General features: G+C 29.6%; 6 protein-coding genes across 6 annotated transcripts; all 6 read right to left on the bottom strand.

The window, feature by feature from the left end:
* Positions 1-203: 203 nt before the first annotated feature.
* Positions 204-1,406, bottom strand: GO595_010647 (Pre-rRNA-processing protein ESF1; the record flags this gene model as incomplete). Its single annotated transcript, XM_067913349.1, has 1 exon — positions 204-1,406. One exon carries the CDS (start codon positions 1,404-1,406, stop codon positions 204-206), a length of 1,203 nt encoding a protein of 400 aa, XP_067769385.1.
* A 4,057-nt stretch (positions 1,407-5,463) lies between these two features.
* Positions 5,464-7,941, bottom strand: GO595_010646 (signal recognition particle-docking protein FtsY; the record flags this gene model as incomplete). Its single annotated transcript, XM_067913348.1, has 1 exon — positions 5,464-7,941. One exon carries the CDS (start codon positions 7,939-7,941, stop codon positions 5,464-5,466), a length of 2,478 nt encoding a protein of 825 aa, XP_067769384.1.
* Positions 7,942-9,921: 1,980 nt separating this feature from the next.
* On the bottom strand, positions 9,922-10,809 carry GO595_010645 (uncharacterized protein; the record flags this gene model as incomplete). The annotated part of the gene is made up of 1 exon (XM_067913347.1): positions 9,922-10,809. The coding sequence occupies one exon, from the start codon at positions 10,807-10,809 to the stop codon at positions 9,922-9,924; it is 888 nt and encodes a 295-aa protein (XP_067769383.1).
* Positions 10,810-11,450: 641 nt separating this feature from the next.
* On the bottom strand, positions 11,451-12,122 carry GO595_010644 (uncharacterized protein; the record flags this gene model as incomplete). Its single annotated transcript, XM_067913345.1, has 1 exon — positions 11,451-12,122. One exon carries the CDS (start codon positions 12,120-12,122, stop codon positions 11,451-11,453), a length of 672 nt encoding a protein of 223 aa, XP_067769382.1.
* A 5,479-nt stretch (positions 12,123-17,601) lies between these two features.
* GO595_010643 (MBL fold metallo-hydrolase) lies at positions 17,602-18,417 on the bottom strand (the record flags this gene model as incomplete). The annotated part of the gene is made up of 1 exon (XM_067913344.1): positions 17,602-18,417. One exon carries the CDS (start codon positions 18,415-18,417, stop codon positions 17,602-17,604), a length of 816 nt encoding a protein of 271 aa, XP_067769381.1.
* Positions 18,418-19,310: 893 nt separating this feature from the next.
* GO595_010642 (cytoplasmic heat shock protein 70) lies at positions 19,311-21,254 on the bottom strand (the record flags this gene model as incomplete). Its single annotated transcript, XM_067913343.1, has 1 exon — positions 19,311-21,254. The coding sequence occupies one exon, from the start codon at positions 21,252-21,254 to the stop codon at positions 19,311-19,313; it is 1,944 nt and encodes a 647-aa protein (XP_067769380.1).
* Positions 21,255-21,746: the final 492 nt, after the last annotated feature.

Here is a 21,746-nt window from a genome sequence, read left to right as displayed (position 1 = left end):
TATTAGATTTTATAATTTCTGTGATTTTTCCAACATTTTCATTTCCACTCATTCAGTAAGTTGCCCGTTTATCCACTTAAACAAAGAAGAAAATCTTTCTCAAACAAATCCTTTCCATAAATCGTTGCTTCTTTAAAATATGATTTGTTCTTTTGTTATAATTTTTTATTCATAAATAAACAGATTTATAACTTTATGATTTATTATTTCTTATTTTTTAAGTTTTCATTCGCTCTTCTCCTAATTCTATCCACAGTTGATTCTATTTCATTTTGGATTTCCTCCGCTCTCTCTTTTATATCATCTGTTTTTGTACTTCTCCTTGACACCACGTCCATGAATTTCTCCATCTCGGGCGTTCTCTTAAACTTTGCGTCGGCCACATTAATTCCATATCCTTGTTTCCCGAAGAACTCTTTGAATCTTTCATCATCAACGTATTCGTTAATTGTATCCAAGTCAGCTTCCTTTCGTTTCATTTCTTCTTTCTTTTGCTTCTTCATAAGTTTCGCTGCTTTTGTTGATGCCTCTAAGTTCTGTGGCAATGTATGTTCGAATGTTACTTCGACTTCTTTCTCGCTTTCGTTTTCTGTTTCATCGCTTTCGTTCGAGATATCAAATTCGCTGTTTACTTCCTCTTCTTCGTTCAACGCATCAAGTGTACTTTGTAAGTCTGCACGTGATAGAGGACGCTCGTCTTCACTGCCGCTGCCGAGTATTAATTGCGCTGCAACTTCATCGTCTGGATTCTCCCAAATGGCTTCAATCGCTTCGGTGCGCTCGCGTGGATTTGAATCCCAGTCTTCGTCGGGTTTTGTTTTGTTAAGGAAATCTGATGAAATATTTGGCATCTCCCAATTGTCAGGATATGACGTGGCTTCATCTCGAATAGGAAATGTAGTAAAATCTTCGTCGGTTGAAACATATGAAACGTTGAATACATTTCCCGTGGTTTCGATTTCATTTTGTTGAAGAAGTTTATATGCAAGTTCTGAACAATTAGTTGACTCAAAACAACAGATGGCGAAGTGGCGTTTAAGATTTTCTTTTTCTTTACGACGCCAAATAGCTATCTGAATTTCTTCATCAACATTTTGGGGTGGACCTTCTGGTTCTTCAGGGTGTTCTTGACCATATTTTGATACATAAACAGTAACTGAAAGAAGTTCATTGGATCTGTCTTCAAGAACTTTGGAAATAATTGCAAAAATATCTGTGGCGGTGATTTTTTTCCAAGGAAGATCAATTATTGCTAAACGGTTGGACGTTTCAGTTCCATAAACCTCGGAATCTGATTCTGTAAGTGGAAGTGCTTCTTTAGGAATGAGTGATTCAATATCTTCATCTTCATCAGATGAACTTTCATATTTTTCAAATGCTTCTGGTGATACTGGACGCCCATACATATCAACAGGTGGTGGTTTTTCAATTGGCGTTTCTAAGTTAGCAAATCTGGAATCAAAACCATCTTTTTGAACATTTTGTTTTTTATTTTTAAAGTGCTTTCTTTTTTTATGTTTTCTTTGGTTCTGTTGATTATTATTATTATTATTTTTAATGTTGGGGTCTTTGGTCTTGCTGCTCATTAATGAACAAAACCAATTGAATGCTTTGTTTGGTTTTCTGAAATTTTGTGACCATTCAAACTATAGAAAGTAAACTTTTTAAAAAACATTCACAAACAATGAAAAAGCAAAAGATTAAGTTCTCATGCTTAACAACATATTTTCAAGCAGTAATAGATGATATTAATAATGGATATGCAAGTTATATTGCATTCTTTGAAGGTTTATCTCAATATTTTGCATCATTGCAAAAACATTTAGACGGATTATCAAAAACACTTAAAAGCTCAAATGTATCTCCTCGATTTAATGAAAGCGTAACAACACTAACAAATGTGACATCCAAAGTTGAGGAAAAATTTTTCACAACAGAAACTAAAGATTTAATATTAAAGTTTCAAAATGATTATGAGAAATATAAAAACTCTTCAAACATGCTCAAAGACGGAGCAACAGCACTTTCTAAAGAAATGAGAGCAAATATTACAAATTTTCAAATTCTATTAGCTAAAACACAAAAGGCTAATTCATATTCTATTGATTTTCATGGAGAACTAATTAAATTTTATACTTCATTTATGAGCCAAACAGCACGAGGTAAACAATTAATTGAACAATTGATTCATGTTTCAAAAAAAGCAATTTCTAGAATTTCTACCCGTTCAAAGCAAATAGTTGATTCTATTAAAAAACAATGCCAATTGATTAAGAAGCATAAAAGCAAAAGTTGCAAAGAAGAATTACATTCAATTACAGAATTAAAGAAAGCTGAAATTGAACAATTCGCATTCGAAAAGGTTCTTGAGATGTATGTTTTCCCACATTGTCCAACAGTAATTCATTCGCAGTTACAAGTTCCAAGAGTGAATTATTTTGAATTGCAAAATGAACTGAACAAAAAAGTTTCTGCAAAGATGAGGTATGGCCTAAGAACTATTGATAAATTTGGAAGACAAATAGAGTTAAGACAGAGCGAAACTGTTGAAATTCTCGAAACAGACGGATTTTCAGAGAACGTTAACGTCCAAAAAGCCGATAAAACAATATGTACTGTTCCATCAGACTCTATATTCTTGAAATTATAAACATTTATTATGTCATTTTTATTTTATCAGAAAAAATCGTTTTTATATGTGAGAACAAGAGATATATCGTGTAATTAAAATTTATTAAAATGAATTTAGAAACATTCCTTAATAAAAAGTTATACAATTTTTTTAAGCAAGTTAATCGTTATGGTTTCATTTGATAATAAAATTAAGTTAGTTTTTAATCAATAAAAAATTGTACAAAGTAAATATTCGAAAAAAAAATAACACAATACTTTGTGCACGAATGTAAATGTTAAAACAAATATAAGTCAGAATATATCCATATATTTACTGGAAGACACATTTGGAACCATTTAATTCCTTTTGTTTAGAAACTATCAATTTTTTTATATAATCATATTTGAAAGCAACACTAACTGCTGTATAAAATATTTTAAATAATTTCCAAATATTATTTTGAAACATAAAATTATTAAAATGAATATTAAATAAAACAAATAAATATCTTTAGCATTAATATCAATTCCTTCTTGTTCAAGAAGTAATTTAACTATTTCTGTATAACCATCTCTAGATGCATACATAAGTGCTGTTTTATATATTTTAAATAATTTCCAAATATTATTTTGAAATATAAAATTATTTAAATAAATTTCAAATAAAACAGATGAATGTCTTTAACATTAATATCAACTGCTTCTTGCTCAAGAAGTAATTTAACTATTTCTGTATGTCCATTTTCAGATGCATACATAAGTGCTGTTACAAATATTTTAAATAATTTCCAAATATTATTTTGTAATCCAAAATTATTAAGATAAATATCAAATAAAACAAATAAATATTTTTAGCATTAATATCAATTCCTTCTTGTTCAAGAAGTAATTTAACTATTTCTGTATAACCATCTCTAGATTCATACATAAGTGCTGTTCTAAATAATTTAAATAATTTCCAAATATTATTTTGTAATCCAAAATTATTAAGATAAATATCAAATAAAACATATGAATATCTTTAGCATTAATATCAATTCCTTCTTGTTCAAGAAGTAATTTAACTATTTTTATATAACCTTTTTCAGATGCAATCATAAGTGCTGTTTTATATAATTTAAATAATTTTTAAATATTATTTTGAAATATAAAATTATTTAAATAAATTTTGAATAAAACAAATGAATATCTTTAGCATTAATATCAATTCCTTCTTGTTCAAGAAGTAATTTAACTATTTCTATATTGCCAATTTCAGAAGAAGCAACAAATGCTTTTCCAAGATCAATATTTTCAAGGAAGCATTTGAGTGAAAGAACATCACAATTTTTTATTATATCAGAAGAAATTTCAACTAATTTTATATTCTCATTTTCTTTAAAAAACAAAAACAATTCATAATTATAAGAAGAAATACATTTTTTCACCAACTGATTAATATTTAGAGTACCAAAAATTTTATTTTCATAAATATAATCAAAGATATCATTTCGATGAAATTCTATTACATTTTCAAGTGAATCCGAGAATGATGAATGGTTTTGTTCACATAAATGAATAACTTCAAGATTTCCACCTGCAACTGCATATTTCCCGGTATTCATTAACCTAGAATTATTTAATAATAAATATTTGAAACATTTAATTGATCCAAAAAATGCTGCATAATCAATTAATGTAACAGCATTTTGATTAATATATGAAAATCTTTCATAAAGTGATGGTTTAATTAGCTGACTAAAATTAAAATTTTCTTGTGATGCTATTTCCTGAAGTTTTTCTATTTCATCATTTCGAATTATTTTTGCAATTTCATTCGGATTAACTCCTTCTTTAATTAATTTCTTATGAAGTTCCCAATCATTCATTGATAGCTTTTTAATATTACATTTTATCTCATCATTAAATTGATAAAAATTAAAGTTTGATGATTCAATTTCATTTTGAGTTTTATAATGTATAAAATATAATGTTTTCTTGTTTTTAACTATGCTTGGGTTTATCATTTCTTTTTCGATCAACTTCTCAAGTAAAAAATTTGATTCTTGTGTACCTAAATCTAGAAGTAATTGTGTAAAATTATCGATAATAGTTTGGTTTTCTTTTTGATTCATAACATTTATAAAATTTAAACATATATTAAAGTCAAGTATTCTCGCTACAAAATATCTGTAGATTAAATTGCATAAGGTGTAATTTATTGAATTAATATCAAATGAACTTAAAATCCTCGTTACTGTCTCCTCTATATTTGTAATATTTAATTCCAGTATGATTTTTTGAATTAACACTAGGTCTTGAAGGCATTTCTCTTGTTCTTCATTTGATAACTTCTGTTCCATTGCAACACCAGATCTATTTTCCCAAGATATGCTTTTTACATAGTTTACATTTTCTCAAAAAAACAAAAGTACAAAACTGCCAGAAGATTCGTTTTTTTTATCTAGATACGTTAATTTTTTTGGTGACAAATTGGGAAAAAAGAAAAACATGAATATTCTCTTGAAATACCCAAATTTGAAAATTTGTAGTATCAATTTTAATGTCATCATAGCAAGGTAAAAGTGATTATAAATTAAAAGGAAATAATTCATTATTTTCTTATTTAAATAGGTCAATTTTTTGAGGGGCAAATTTTTTAACTCAAAACAGATAATACTATTCTATATTTATTATTAATATATGATTTATATTCATATCATTCGAACGCACCCATAGGGCTAATTTTTATTGATTTTATCATAAACCTCATGATGTTGAATATTTTGTTTTACTTCAATGAATTTATGCAAAATTTTATAATTAAAAGTTAATTTTATTTTATATATCAAGTGAATTACTCGATTCATATTAATCACTTTCTGTAAGGTGCATTGAAGGCGGCCTCCTACGTTTCACTGTAGCACGACGACGTATTGGAAGTCCGTTTGTGCTTGGTGGAGTGCTTGTGTTAATGTTTTCATTTGCATTCGAAAGAGGTGAATCAACACGTGTACCCATTTCGGGAGTGATTGAAATTTTATCTCCGACGCCAAGTGAACTGTGCCGAAGGTGAATGGGGGCGCCAAGTGGCGCCTTAAACTGTCCGGCAAGTGCGCGGATGCGCGATGAGGAACGACGCTGTGGGGCAAGCGGATCCGTGCGGGAAATGGCGTTATCGGACTTCTTTCGTGCTTCTTCTTCAGCTTTAATTCTTGCTTCTTCTTCAGCCTTTCTCTTAGCTTCTTCTTCAGCCTTTCTCTTAGCTTCTTCTTCAGCTTTAATTCTTGCTTCTTCTTCAGCCTTTCTCTTAGCTTCTTCTTCAGCTTTAATTCTTGCTTCCTCTTCAGCTTTAATTCTTGCTTCTTCCTCAGCCTTTAGACGTGCTTCTTCCTCAGCTTTAATTCTTGCTTCTTCCTCAGCCTTTAGACGTGCTTCCTCTTCAGCTTTTATACGTGCTTCTTCCTCAGCTTTTAGCCGTGCTTCTTCTTCAGCTTTTATACGTGCTTCTTCCTCAGCCTTTCTCTTAGCTTCTTCCTCAGCCTTTAGACGTGCTTCTTCCTCAGCCTTTATACGTGCTTCTTTCTCAGCTTTTAGACGTGCTTCTTCCTCATCTTTTAGACGTGCTTCTTCCTCAGCTTTTAGACGTGCTTCTTCTTCAGCTTTTATACGTGCTTCTTCTTCAGCTTTTATACGTGCTTCTTCCTCAGCCTTTCTCTTAGCTTCTTCCTCAGCCTTTAGACGTGCTTCTTCCTCAGCCTTTCTCTTAGCTTCTTCCTCAGCCTTTCTCTTAGCTTCTTCCTCATCTTTTAGACGTGCTTCTTCTTCAGCCTTTAGGCGTGCTTCTTCTTCAGCTTTTATACGTGCTTCTTCCTCAGCCTTTCTCTTGGCTTCTTCCTCAGCTTTAATTCTTGCTTCCTCTTCAGCTTTAATTTTTGCTTTTTCTTTATTCGTTTTATTTTCGATTGTTATTCCAGAAAATAAATCATCTTCATCAAATAAAGAATTTTGTATAACAAACTTTTGTTTTGGCTTTGGTTTAATTTTGTTTTCTTCTTTTACTTCTTCAGTTACTATTTCAATTTCATTATTCTTTTCATTTTCATTTGAATCCTTAATTTCTTCTTGTACTGCTTCTTTTGGTGGTTCTTCTTTTTCTGTTTTAATTTCTTCTTTATCTACATTATTTTTCTTTTGCTTTTTTTCTATTTTTATTCCAGAAAATAGATCATCTTCATCAAATAATGAATTTTGTATAACAAACTTTTGTTTTGGCTTTGGTTTAATTTTGTTTTCTTCTTTTACTTCTCCAGTCTCTATACAGATTTCGTTATTCTTTTCATTTGAATCATTAATATCATTTTGTATTATTCCCTTTGTTGATTTTTCTTTTCCTGGTATATCTTCTTCAGGAACAACATCGGATTCTTTTGGTTCTATTGCTTCATTTGATTTACCTTCTGGTTTTATTCCAGAAAATAGATCATCTTCATCAAATAATGAATTTTGTGTAATAAGATTTTGTTTTGGCTTTGGTTTAATTTTGTTTTCTTCTTTTACTTCTTCATTCTTTGTGTGAATTTCAATATTTAATTTATTTTCGTTTGAATTTGTAATTTCTTCTTGTAATGCTTCTTTTGATGGTTCTTCTTTTTCTGTTTTAATTTCTTTTTCAGGAGCAATATTAACTTCTTTTGGTATTATTTCTTCATTCGTTTTATTTTCGATTGTTATCCCTGAAAATATATCATCTTCATCAAATAATGAATTTTTCATAATAAGTCTTTGTTTTGGCTTTTGTTTAATTTTGTTTTCTTCTTTTGGTTCTTCAGTTACAATTTCATTTTCATTATTCTTTTCATTTTCGTTTGAATTCGTGATTTCTTCTTGTAATGCTTCTTTTGGTTGTTCTTCTTTTTCTGTTTTGATTTCTTTTTCAGGAACAACATCAATTTGTTTTGGATTTTCTTCTTTATCTTCTTCATTTTTCTTTTTTTCTATTTTCTTCTTTGGAACTCTTTTTCGTTTTGGTTCTTCATCAAATAGATTTGTTTGTGCCTTCTTTTTACGAGGAATTTCTTCTATAAACAACAAAGAACCCGACTGTTTGCTACGTGGATTTTTCGTTCTTGATGAACTTTTACTGAAAAACGCTTTATCAAGACTGTCTTCTTGTTTGCTACTAGAATTACTTAAAACTTTGTTAGATGCTTTGGATGATTCATCAAGACCAAAGAGTATATCTTTGTTTGCAGTTTTTGCATTTTGTTTTTTAGCAAACAACGATTTCTCTTTTGAATCTGCTTCATCATCAAATAACGAATTACTTTTCACTTTTTTGTTGTTCATATTTTTATCATTTGTTTCTGTTTCATCAAATAATGAATTGCCTTTCGTATTTACCTTATCTTCGAATAATGATTTGCCCTTTGAGTTATCAAAAAATTTATCATTTGTTTCTGTTTCATCAAATAATGAATTGCCTTTCGTATTTACCTTATCTTCGAATAATGATTTTCCCCTTGAGTTATCAAATAATTTATTATTTGTTTCTGTTTCATCAAATAATGAATTGCCTTTCGTATTTACCTTATCTTCAAATAATGATTTTCCCCTTGAGTTATCAAATAATTTATTATTTGTTTCTGCTTCGTCAAATAATGAATTGCCTTTCGTATTTACCTTATCGTCGAATAATGATTTTTCTTTTGTCTTTGAGTTATCAACGAATATATCATTCGATTCTGGTTCATCAAATAACAAATTACTTTTTGCTTTTTTGTTATCTACAGCTTTATTATTTGTCTCTATTTCATCGAATAATGTATTAGCTTTTGTCTTTGATTTATTTTCGAATTTGTCATTTGCATCTGTTGTATCAATTTCATCAAATAGTGAATTGCTTTTTGCTTTTGATTTATTTTCAAATTTATTATTTTTATCCGCTTCAATTTTATCGAATAATGAATTTACTTTTGATTTATTTATAGCTTTACTATTATCTTCCATTTCATCAAATAATGAATTTCCTTTTGCTTTCGTGTTATCTACAAATTTATCATTGGTTTCTGTTTCATCAAATAATGGATTTTCTTTTGCTTTTGATTTGTTTTCAAATTTATTATTTGTATCTGTTGTTTTAATTTCATCAAATAATGAATTACCTTTTGCTTTCAATTTATTTACAGCTTTATTATTATTTTCTGTTTCATTTTCATCGAATAATGAATTACTTTTATCTTTTGATTTATTTTCGAATTTATTATTATTTTCTATTTCATCAAATAATGAATTTACTTTTGAATTTGCTTCATCTTCAAATAAAGATTTTTCTTTTTCTTTTGATTTATCATTTGTTTCAATTTCATCGAATAATGTATTGGCTTTTGACTTTGGTTTATTTTCGAATTTATTATTTTTCTCTGTTTCATCAAATAATGAATTTCTTTTTGTATTTGTTTTATCTTCAAATTTATCGGCTGTTTCCGTTTCATCAAACAATGAATTGCTTTTGGCATTTGATTTATTTACAAATTTATCAGTTGTTTCCGATCCAGTATGCTTGGATGAATTCCCTTTTATTTTTGATTTGTCCACACGTTTATTATTTGCATCTGCTTCTACTTCATCAAACAATGAATTTCCTTTTACTTTTGAGTTGACAGTGGTTTTGTTGTTCCTTTTTGGTGCATTGATATCAACAGATTTTTTCTTTGGTTTTTCTTGGTCTATTTCATCAAAAAGAGATTTAGCTACAGTCTGCTTTGGAGCTTCGCCAAAAAGCATTTCCATTTTTGACGAAGAATTGTCACCAAATAGAATACTATTGTTTGATTTGGTTTGACTTTCTTGTCTTTTAGAAACTTTTGTTGACTTAGATGGTGCGCTTTTTTGGTGTGTTTGTTTTTCTTTTTTCCCTCTTGTATTTTTTTTAGATGGACGAACTTCATTTTTATCAAATGTATTTTTTTCACCATCTCCAAACAGGTCGACTGAAAACGGATTCTCTTTTGATTTTTTTATTTTTGTTGGTTGATTTTTAGATTTCGATGTTTTATCAAAACCATCATCATCGAAAAGATTAACAGATTTTTTTTCATTTTTTCGTTTGCTCATTTCGTTTGATAAGAAGTCATCATCAGAAGAAAATAATGATTTCATAAATTATGTTTCTTGAATCCTCTTGACCAAAAAAGTGCCACAAACTGTGGGTATCGTTTTTTGAACGGTTTATATTTCTGGTAAAATTTAGCCAAAATAACAAAAAAAACAACTGCGCAAAACGAATTCCAAGTTCAACATTTATACCGCAAACCTATATACATTTATTTAAAGAGCTCTTCCTAAAGCAGAAAGTGCTATCATTCTCGCTAATGCTTGTTTTAAAGCATTAACATCATCACAAGAAGGACCCAACAAGTTCATTATTGCACCCACTGCTCTAACTTGTGCCTGCATATCACTCAATACAATCAATTCAAGTAAGGAATCTAATGCATTACTTTCGAGAAGTATCTTTCGCGATTCGCTTTCTCTCGCCAAGTTCTGCACTAAACCAGCAGCGTCGACAGTCAGTGATGAAATCGGCTTTACTTTTAGCGCTTTTAAAATTTCTTTGATCGCGCCGCTCTCTCTGATCGAAATTACAACTTCGGCTTCGCTGCTCATGTTGTGTAGAAAGCCAATCAAACGAACTGAGAGAGGCGATGTGATGCTCCTTTCCATTATCATGGAAATCGCTTTAATGTGCGTGTTCTTGCCACATATGTAACGTTTGCCAATTTGATGGAACGCAAAACTTTGGAATGCAGCAGCAGACGTGACTGAAAGATCTTGATCAGTTGTGTTTTGGAGACATTGATAAAGGGAGGAATAAAGTGACTCCGGATTTTGAAGAACAATTTTGAGGAAAGGAAGGTAACTTAAGATACGAAGGAGAATGTGGCAAAGATCAATTGAAACTTCTGAATTACGTAAAGAAAAAAGAGTATTTATGTATGTAAGTGATAAGAAATCAAAGTTTTTATAGTTGGATGGCTTACGTCCAAGAATACGGATATAACGTGTCGATGATTTAATTAAATCAAGATAAGATTCATAAGGTGGCTTGATACATAATATAACATTAATAACAGGGCGTGGATCGTCTGATTCTGAATCATTTAGAAAGAGATCTTCGTCAAGATCAAAATAAATATTGTTAAATGTGTCAAGCATTGATTGAAAATGTTTGTGGTTTCCAGATATGCATTTCCCTGGTGTGGCTTTTGATATATATGAATTAATAGTTTCAACAGTTACACGAGCCCTCATATTTGTTGATTTTTTTTATTTAACGTGCTTTTTTTATAGGGTGCTCCAGAATGTATCGTTAACATGAAAATCCGTCACTTTTTAATAAAATATGCCAACATAAAATCATTTTAAATCATTGCATCAATATGATTTTTATATCCAATGAAAATTATAAATTTAAATGAAGAATAGTATCTATGAATTATGGTTCATGTAAATGTGAATGTTTAAAAATAATCATCAAAATATTAATGTTTTTATTCACACAAACATATTAATGTTTATTTTTTTCTTCATCTCCATCTTAATGATTTAAATCTCAATTTATGGTGGATTTAAAGACACTTCATCTGTATATCCTGAAGAAATTTAGTGATGGTGAACAGCATATTACCATGGAATATATCAATTGTTAACTTTAATGACTGAAAATGGAATTCCAACTGCAACATGATGCTTGAAGATGAAGTTGATTTAAATGTTTTTAATTTCCTTACAGCTATTTTTAATTACAGAAATACACTTAAGAAACTACAAAACAAAACATTTTATTATATAATAATTCACTCATTCATCTGCGCGAATTCGTCTAGCGACGCGATCAGCCTCCAATTTGACGGCTTATAATTTGGCAAGTCCAAAGTTTTGAATATGACCGCTTTCTTTTCCAGCTGATGTATCGCCACGTTTTCGCTTTCGTTTATTGCGTGTATTGCAGGTGACATCATCAACGACGTTGTTGATGACATTGAATTTGAGTTTATTGACGCGCTCCAACTGTTCAGTATCCTTGCTCTGTTCGACTTGTTGTTATCTATTTTCGGCTCCTTCTGTAGCGCCAAGTACATTTCGTACTGCGTCGAGAACGGGTGTATCTTTGGCGGGTTCCTTTGATCGAGTAAACCGAACAGTTGATTCAAGTCTTTGCAATCAGTGATCGATATTACTTTGGACGGTGCGTTCGATATTTCATCGATTTGTTTTATTACGAATCTAAATGATGAACTATTTGATATTTCTTCTTCATTCATGAACGCAATTAAAGGGTCGATTTTTATTATTGTATGAATGAGATTAATTGCTGACTCATATAAAGGAATTCCATTTTTTAACGCGTATTCATAAATTGGTGTTAAATATGAATGGTTCATATTGTCGGTGTTAAATTTATGTAAAAGATCATTGATGGTGATTAGGATCGAATCAGCTAATGTTGACGAAGCAGTTTTAAGCATTCGATTAAAGAAACTTAAAACAATTTGAACAGTTTCAGTGTTAAAAGTAAAATTAAGGATTTCATCATATGTATAATCAATAGAATTAAAAGGAATTTGTTTATTCTTTAATAAAAATGGAGCTGCGATTAATAATAACTCAGGTTTATTCACAATTTTTATAATTTTAATAAACATTTCACGTGTTTCTTCATCTGTTTCGATGATAGAAGCAAAAGGTAAAAAAGCATCAATTAATAATGATTTAGCTAATGTGCCAATTACAGGTAAATTTACACAATGTAAAAAGATCGGCATTGCATATCTTAATGCGTTATTCTCAAAAGGTACACAATGTAAAAAAGATGAAGCAAATCGAAACGCAGGATTCGAAACAGTTGCATCATCGATATGAAAAAACAAAAACTTAAAAACTTCACTTACATATTTTGTTAAATATTCACAATTATCCTCATTCGAATTAGACAAATGATATTTCACGGCCTCAAAAAACAAATGTATATTAATATCAGAAGGGTTTTGTATACTATTAAGGATTACTAAAGATCGATAAGCAATTTTTAAGTTAGAACAACTTACTGCCCATCGAATAGCTTCATTATTCCATTTGTCAAATCCAACAGATTCTTGTTCAGTTAACATTAATGCTATTTGTGTTACTACTACAGATACTGTTAATGTACCATCAGTAGAAATTGGGTCCCATAAATTAATATAATCATTTGTTTCTATTTCAAATATTGCCATAATATCTTCGAATAATTCTAATGAATCTTCAATAAATAACATAGTATAATGAAATATAGAAGTAAAATGTGTTGATGCTATTACTGGATAATATAAAAAAGCACTTGCTAAAATACGTCGAACCCATTCTAATGATAACATATGATTCTTCTTTGTGATTTGTTGGAAATACCAATATGCAAATGTACAACGTTTAGCTAAATATTTGATAATTAATTTCGGATCTTTATCTAAAAGTTGTTCGAATATTTTTGTCTTTAAATCATCATTTTCATATTCACTAATAAATAATAAGACAACTATACTATTATCTGCTGATTTAAGTAATTGAAACCATATACGTGAAAAAATATCATTTGTCTTTTCTGTGAATTTCTTGGATAAATTAAAAATGGAATCAAAAAATGATACAATTGTAAACCTTCGATATTTAGAAGGTATTCCTTGTATAATATATTTTTGTGTTGGTAATATTCGTAATTTCTCAATCCATGGTATTAATAAGTTTACTATTGTTTCTGTTATCATAATTCGTTGTGATTTATTTAATATATTAAACCCTGATTCAATGACACGTTCAGTAGCAAATTGAAATATATTTGGAACCATATTTAAATCTTTTGCATTCTTTATCATTAAATATGATTCATTATCAGGCTTAAGTTTTAATAATAGTTTTAATATACATAATAATATTGTTTTAGATGATTCGATTTTATCATTTGAACAATACATTGATACAAGTATTAAATAACCAATATGATCTTGAATTTGTTTTGGATCTTCACAGATATCAATACATTCAACTATAGCTTCTATAAAAGCATTTGATTCTCTTTTTTGTTTAAGAAAGACTTGTGTAGAGAATTCATCTAATAATATTTCCATATGATAATATAATAATTTGTTTAAAATAGAATAACCTGATAATTGACATTGTAAAAATGTTTCTAACATTTTAAAATTAAATGAAAATCCATTCGTAAATACTTTGCCAATATTAATAATAGGAATTAATGCATTTAATAAATAAGCTTTAAGTTTCTCAAATCCATTTGGTAACTCAATCCAATTAAATAGAAATTGTAAATGTAATTGTCGTGATGATATTGGCCAATCTTCTTCTGTTAATAAATCTTGTACATTTTCATTATTAAATAATGCTGCAATTAATATACAATAATCTATACAAACATCTTCATATTTATGTATTAATTCTAAGTTTTCTTTATTTAACTTTAAATTTTTTGGTCCATTAATACCTAAATGTATAAAAAAAGTTTGAATTGATACTAAAAAATTTGTTAATTCACTTAAACATAATGATATTATATTACTATAATTATTTGGATTTTGTATTATAATATTTAACGTTTTTAATATTTGTGGATAATATCTTTCATCAATAGATAATAATAATGATAAAATAGATGGAATTACTGACCAATTAATATATCTAAATGAGATAATTAATGATATAATACATTCTTTAATATTCGATGATAAAATTTTTTGTACTTCTTTTTGTGCTTCTTTTGATATATTAATTGAAGTAATTTCTTCTTCTTCATTCATCGAAAGGTTTAAACATTCGACTGAATATGTATCGAAATAAAATATAAATAATAATGTTAATACATTTGTACCAATTACATTATTTTTAATTAATTGGATATAATGATTAAAGTTTTTAATAAATCCTTTAATTTTAATAAGAATTTTTGTACGTTTTGTTGATATTAAATTATTTAACATTTCACTAAAATATATTATCCATAAATCATTAAAATTACTTGAACAAACAGTTTCAAATGTTAATGATCCAATTATTGGTTTTATAATCGAAGGCTTTTCACCAGTATAATGTATTTGTATTAAATTTATTGCTGTTTCAACTATATCTCTTGAAGATGTTAAAAATATTATATATTCATTATATCTTTCATTCGGTAATAATACATTAAATATCCTTAAAGCTTGTACACGACAATAAGGAGAATCATTAATAAATAAAGAAAATGCTGCACCTTCAATCTCTTCAAATAATTCATTAGTACATTTAAATGAAGGTTTCGATATTGTATTTAATATTAATTCGGATAATTTCGATATCATTTCTCGTGATACACTATTAGTGATTAAGTTTAAAGCTTCTTTTAGAAATGTCATTTGTATTGTTTCTTTTGTAAATATCGTTTCATATATTTCTAATGCTGTTGTGGATAATAATTGATCATAATTACATACAAGTTTTAAGATTAATTCGATTAATTTACAATTAAGAAAATCTTCATCCGAAAATACAATTTTAATGCATTTAAGATAATTATATAAAACTGATGATTGATTTCCAGTCGTAATTCGTGTGAATGGTGGATTAGCTTGCTTTTCAAATCCAGGAATATCATTTTGCATTAAAAATGCATTAATTGTATTATCTGCTTCATCAATAGTTTTGTTTAATTGATACGAATCTTTAATTAATGTTAATGTACCATTCTCTACTGATTTCTCAAATTTGTCCATATGCTCAAGTAATACTTGCCGAATTTTAAAGTTAATGATTTTAAGTTGATCTTGACTCGCATTACAATAACTTCTTTCTAAAAATTCTTTTTGATTAATTATCGGAACTATCATCAACAAAACTAAGAAGCGTGGATCTGTTGGCTCTAATTTGGTGAACGATGGCAATATAATTTCGGTGAATTCGGAGATATTAATTGATACTAATTGAATCATGACATTTCGAAACGTTTCAGTGGAAATGGAAAAGTTGTATTTTGGATAAAAGACCCTCATAAATATCGATATGTATGAGTCTGGTCCTGACTGTGATTGTTTATGTGATCCACAAGATCCAATGAAATCTAATGGTGACAAATCATCACTAATAATATGGGAAATATCCCCTTGGATATATTGTAAAAACGCTTTGATTGATCTTGAAACCTTTGGATCATCATGTGATTGTTTAAATAATCGAGCATAAAATGATTGCATTTTCTTGGAAAGTGTTGGCATTCGTGAATATAACGTCGATAATAGTTCTTGTCTACCTTCTTTTAAAGCATTGTTTCCTTTACAATCGACAGCAATTTTATAAAATTCGTTTAAACAATGTTTATCACAATTTAAACGGGATATCAAAAGTGACAAATTTGAGAGCATTTTTGATGTTAAAACTTTTTTCTTACGTGCTTGATTAACTGAGAACAATAAAGCATTAGAAAATTGTTGGTTACCTTGTATTCGAGATATTAGACGAAAAATATTTGTGGATGTAGAAATATCAAAATATTTATCAAATGAACGCGTAATATCTGTTAGAGATTCACGTGAATAAATAGAAAAGATTTGAGCCCATGAATCAATTAACATCTCTTGAAGTGAAAGAAGTCGTTTGCTTTCTTTACAAATGTAATACCCACAATTTGATAATTTAGGAATAGTCTGATTTACACCATATGTTTTTATGATTTTATAGATGATATCTGTAAGGATTATTAAATTTAAATATTTAATAAAATGAAAATGATGAAAATTTGTATTATCAAATGTTAACGAAGCAATTGTAATAATTGATGAAGGATCACTTTCTTTCCTTTTGGCTTCTTTTTTGAATTTAATGCATAAATTATTAAGAATTAAACATGGATTATGTTCTGCAAAAGATGTTATAGTAGAAATCATATTTGAATACATGCGATTTAATCTAGGGAATGTTTGTAACATCGATTGCAATTTAATATCTAGTTGAACATCAGTAAATTTTCCAGAGGAAATCTGATTTTCAAATTCTGCAAATATTTGGTTTGTGATAGGATGAATTGACCGAAGCATGCCAGACATAACTGATTCAAATATTAAGCCTTCATCTCCCATCCTTCAGGATGAATTTCCTTTGAATGTTGTTTTTCCTGTTTTAACGGTTTCTTGTCAAGGCTCAAAATATTAAAGCTATCAAGCTAAATAATAATTTTAATAAATTATTTTCTTAATCCAATTTGAAATCACGTTGTAGTTATAAAACAATTTCACATTTTTTAAAAATATACAAAATATCATTACAATATTAAAATTTTAATGTGTTACTAAGTGCTTTCTATCCAATTGATTTCTCTCTTCTATAGGTGGATAATCAAATTTAGTTACTATCAAAAGCCTAGTTCTCTATATGAGTGTTACAATTAATGGAATTACATAAACATGTTTTCATTTTGTAACTAGGTATGTATGTAAAAAATATTAGAATGTGGATCAAAATATAGAAAGAAACCATCTCTCAATTTGTATTTTGTGTTATTTTTGTCGATTTCGATGGTCAAGCCATAACAAATGAGAAGAAGCTCCATCTTTGATATAACCTGCACTAAACAGCATGAATATCATAGTAAAATTTTTATCTAAGATGTTTTAATTATCTTTATTTATGTAGATTAATTTCTTTTTGCATGCTCCATTAAATAAGTATGTGTCATTGGGGAAAAATGTGTGTATAAGTAAAAAAATTAATTTTGAAAATTATTCAAATAATGTTGAAAACTTAGGTTAAACATATTAAATTACTTGATACTGAAACCAAGTGAGTTATGTAAAAATAATTATCAGTGTGAATAAAAATCACTTTTTATTTTTTCAAGCACAATACAAATCAAACAAATCATAAATGTTTTCTTCAAATAAAAATTAATTACTAAACTAATAAAAATGTGTATGCTTTTTTATTCATTTATAATGTAATTATTTCACCATTTGCTGGAACTAATACGTTTTTGAGGTCTTGTTCTTGAATGAATTTTCTCATTTCATCACTTGTAATCATAGCGTGAGGAACTGCATCCATATGACTAACAATGATTGTAGCATACGGTGCAAGATTTCGAGTTTCTTTTACTTCCTCAGCATCCATGATCAACCTTCCCAAAGGAGTTGTTGCAGCGCAAGCATTTACAACAATGACATCAGGATGAAAATGTTCAATTGTATCCTTAACGCCTTGGTAAAGGACCGAATCTCCAACTACATAAATTTTCTTTGATTCTTTTGGTGATGTTAAAACAAAACCAGATGCTTCTCTCCTAAATGGAAAACAGCGATAAATTTCTTCAACGCCATGATTGCATGGAGTCTTATGAATAAGAACTCCTTTAAAATCATAACTTCCTTCATCTGGTAAAATAATAACATTTGAGAAACCGAACCCACGAAGTTGTTCTGCATCTACTTCATCTTGAGAAAACATTGGCATATCATGAGGAATAGATTTTGCAGCAACTTCATCAAAATGGTCGAAGTGAAGATGTGTTGCTAAAACTGCATCAACTTTGATGATGTCCTTGATTTCTAATGGAAGTTCGCAAAACGGGAAATTCTTGCCTATTCCAACAGGAAGTTTGATGTCCTTGTTTTCCAACGGGAAATACTTTTGTATTAAAGAAAGAAGAGGAGGATTCGATTCTTTTGGCGCTAACCATGGATCAACAAGTATACGTACACCAGCATATTCAATGATAATTGTTGCATTTCTTATTTGTTGAATTTTCATTCCTTAAAAGAAAGTGAAGTAAGATAAATTTGGTCGAACTAACCGATTCTTCAACCGGTATGGGACCCACACAAAAGCATAAACTACATTGAAAAAATTCATTGATTAGTATTTAACACCACTCAAACCCTCCTTCTTTACTCAAATTTTGAATGTATTTTAAATAAATTCAATAGGGGAGACAAAAAGAAAAGTACAGAACACTGAAAAAGAGGAAAATAACTCGTTACGATCATAATTCTGTTATTGTGCAAATCTTTGAATTAGTTGACATGACATGTTAACATTCCGACTCAGCTCTTTTGATTAAGTACTGTAGATTTCAATGTTTATCAACATTTCGAACTGTTCATTATTACAATATGATCACAGAGACATTTATGTTATTATTTGCTTATAATATATTTATGATTTCTTTTAATTTCAACTTTTACGATTTTAATTTTTTTTTTTAAATCTTTTCCCAATGCCCATCTTAAATTTAGTAGCAAAATAAATATCAATTGTTTTTATTCACTGTTTTTTTGAGAACAATATTTCAATTGATGATGAATTTGACTGATTAATGATAATAATTATTGTGAACTTCAAAATAAATATCGAATCTATTTAAAATCCAATAAATGTGATTGTATAAAATATTGATTAAATTTAATGCTTTCATCCTCTAAGTTTATTAACTAAAGCTTTATTATGTTTTCTATTTTATAATTTATATTTTCACGAATTTGAAGTGTTCTATTCCATTAACATACTCAAGTTTCATCACACGCTGAAAGAAATGATTCACCGTAAAGAATGCCAAAAATAATTTGTCTTTATTTGTCAAATCAAAAATTTATTTCTTGAATGGATTAAAATGAAAATTATTCATTGTATTACATTTTATTCATTTAATCGACTTCTTCAACGCGTGGTCCTGATGAGTGTCCACTGTTTGCTGATGGTCCACTTCCTCCTTGCATGTTCGCGCCTGGCATTCCGCCTTGTGCGCCGCCTGCTGCATGTTGATAAGCTGATTGCATAATTGGCATAAGTTTGCCTTCGAGTTCCTTCTGCTTCGCTTCGATTGTCGCAACGTCTGCGTCTTGGTTAGACTCGATCCATGCGAGCGTGTCATTGATTTCCTTGTTGACTGTGTCCTTATCTGATTGTGACAATGCGTTAGCGAACTGTTCTTGATTTAATGAGTTGCGTACGCCGAAGCAGTATCCTTCGAGTGCGTTCTTAGCTTCGACTTTCTGACGCACTTCTTCATCTTGTGCCTTGTACTTCTCTGCGTCTGCAACCATTTTGTCGATATCTGCTTGTGAAAGACGTCCTTTCTCATTCTTAATAGTGATCTTCTTCACGTTGCCTGTCGACTTATCTTGTGCCGAAACGTTCATAATACCATCGGCGTTAACATCGAATGTAACTTCAATCTGTGGTACGCCGCGTGGTGCTGGCGGAATGCCTGTTAAATCAAATGTGCCAAGTAAGTTGTTGTCGCATGTTCGAGAACGTTCTCCTTCATAAACTTTGATTGTAACTGCGGGCTGGTTATCTGAGAATGTCGTGAAGACATTTGACTTCTTCGCTGGAATTGTCGTGTTACGTGGAATGAGCACTGTCATCATTCCGCCAGCTGTTTCGATACCTAATGAAAGTGGTGCAACATCTAATAATAAAATATCTTTCACTGTATCTGATGTATCGCCTTTGATAATTGCTGCTTGGACTGCTGCCCCATATGCAACTGCTTCATCCGGATCAACACCACGGCATGGCTGCTTGCCATTGAAGAAGTCTTGTAACAATTGTTGGACACGTGGAATACGTGATGAACCTCCAACTAAAACTATATCGGTGACGTCTGACTTCGACATGTTCGCATCCCTTAATACTTGTGCAACTGGTGTCATCGTCGATCTGAATAACTCATCATTTAAGTTCTCGAACATTGCACGTGAAATGTTATCCATAAAGTCGTGGCCTTCATATAATGAATCACAAACAATTGATGCGGATGTGGCTGTGGATAATGTTCGCTTAGCTCGTTCGCATGCTGTTCGTAATGTACGTAATGCACGTGGCGATTGCCTTAAATCACATTTGAACTTCTTCTGGAATCGATCTGCAAAGTAATTAACCATACGATTATCAAAGTCTTCGCCGCCAAGATGTGTATCGCCTGCTGTGGCACGAACTTCGAACATGCCGCCATCGATATCAAGTAATGAAACATCAAATGTACCGCCGCCAAGATCAAATATTAAAACATGACGCTCTCTATCGGATTTTTCATTAAGACCAAACGCAATTGCGGCGGCTGTTGGCTCATTAATAATACGTAATACATTTAATCCTGCAATGACACCGGCATCTTTTGTGGCTTGACGTTGGCCATCATTGAAATATGCTGGAACTGTAATAACTGCATCTTTGACTTTGTCTGTAAGTTGACTTTCTGCAATTTCTTTCATTTTACCCAAAACCATAGCTGAAATTTCTTCAGGATAAAATTGTTTCGTTTCGCCTTTCCATTGAACTTGAATTCTTGGACGATCTGCTTCACCACGAACAACTTTAAATGGCCAATGTTGCATATCTTTTTGAACAACTGGATCACTAAATTTACGTCCTATCATACGCTTGGCATCAAATACTGTGTTTGTTGGATTCATAGCTGCTTGGTTCTTTGCGGCATCACCAACAAGTCTTTCATCTTCTGTAAATGCAACATAAGATGGTGTTGTACGATTACCCATATCATTTGCTATAATATCAACACGATTGTGTCTAAAAACACCAACGCAACTGTATGTTGTACCTAGATCAATACCTATAGCTGACATAATAAAAAAATGATCTTATGAAGGCATTTTTTGGTTGAGCATTTAATGATTCAATTTAAGTATTCGACCATTTAATGTATTCAAAAAATTAGAAGAACGTTTAATAAAAAGGTCAAATGAAATCCTTTAAACACAGATTTACTCTAAATAGAAAAGATAATAAAATTAACCAATATGATTACCAAGCATAACGAAAAAACTCAATACTTTCAAATCAATTATTTATTTAATATAAAGAAATAAAATAATAATCAAATTTTTTTGCAAAAATAGAAATACATTCGATAAAGTATGATCCAAATTCTGATTATTTTTAGATCGGAGATTTTTTAAAAATAAAATTTTATTGAGCCAACAGGTTCTATAAAAAATTTATGGCTTGAATTAAAATAACAATCGCACACGTTTGATTAAAATAGCATCACCAAAAAGTATATATATGCCATAAGCAATTTTTGATTTTTTTTTTATAATAAACCAATAAATTACAAT

Source organism: Histomonas meleagridis, assembly GCF_020186115.1.
Source record: "Histomonas meleagridis strain 2922-C6/04-10x chromosome Unknown scaffold_61, whole genome shotgun sequence".
Lineage (NCBI taxonomy): Eukaryota > Parabasalia > Tritrichomonadida > Dientamoebidae > Histomonas > Histomonas meleagridis.
The sequence above is the reverse complement of the archived record's forward strand: the minus strand, read 5'-3'. Positions and strand labels throughout refer to the sequence as shown.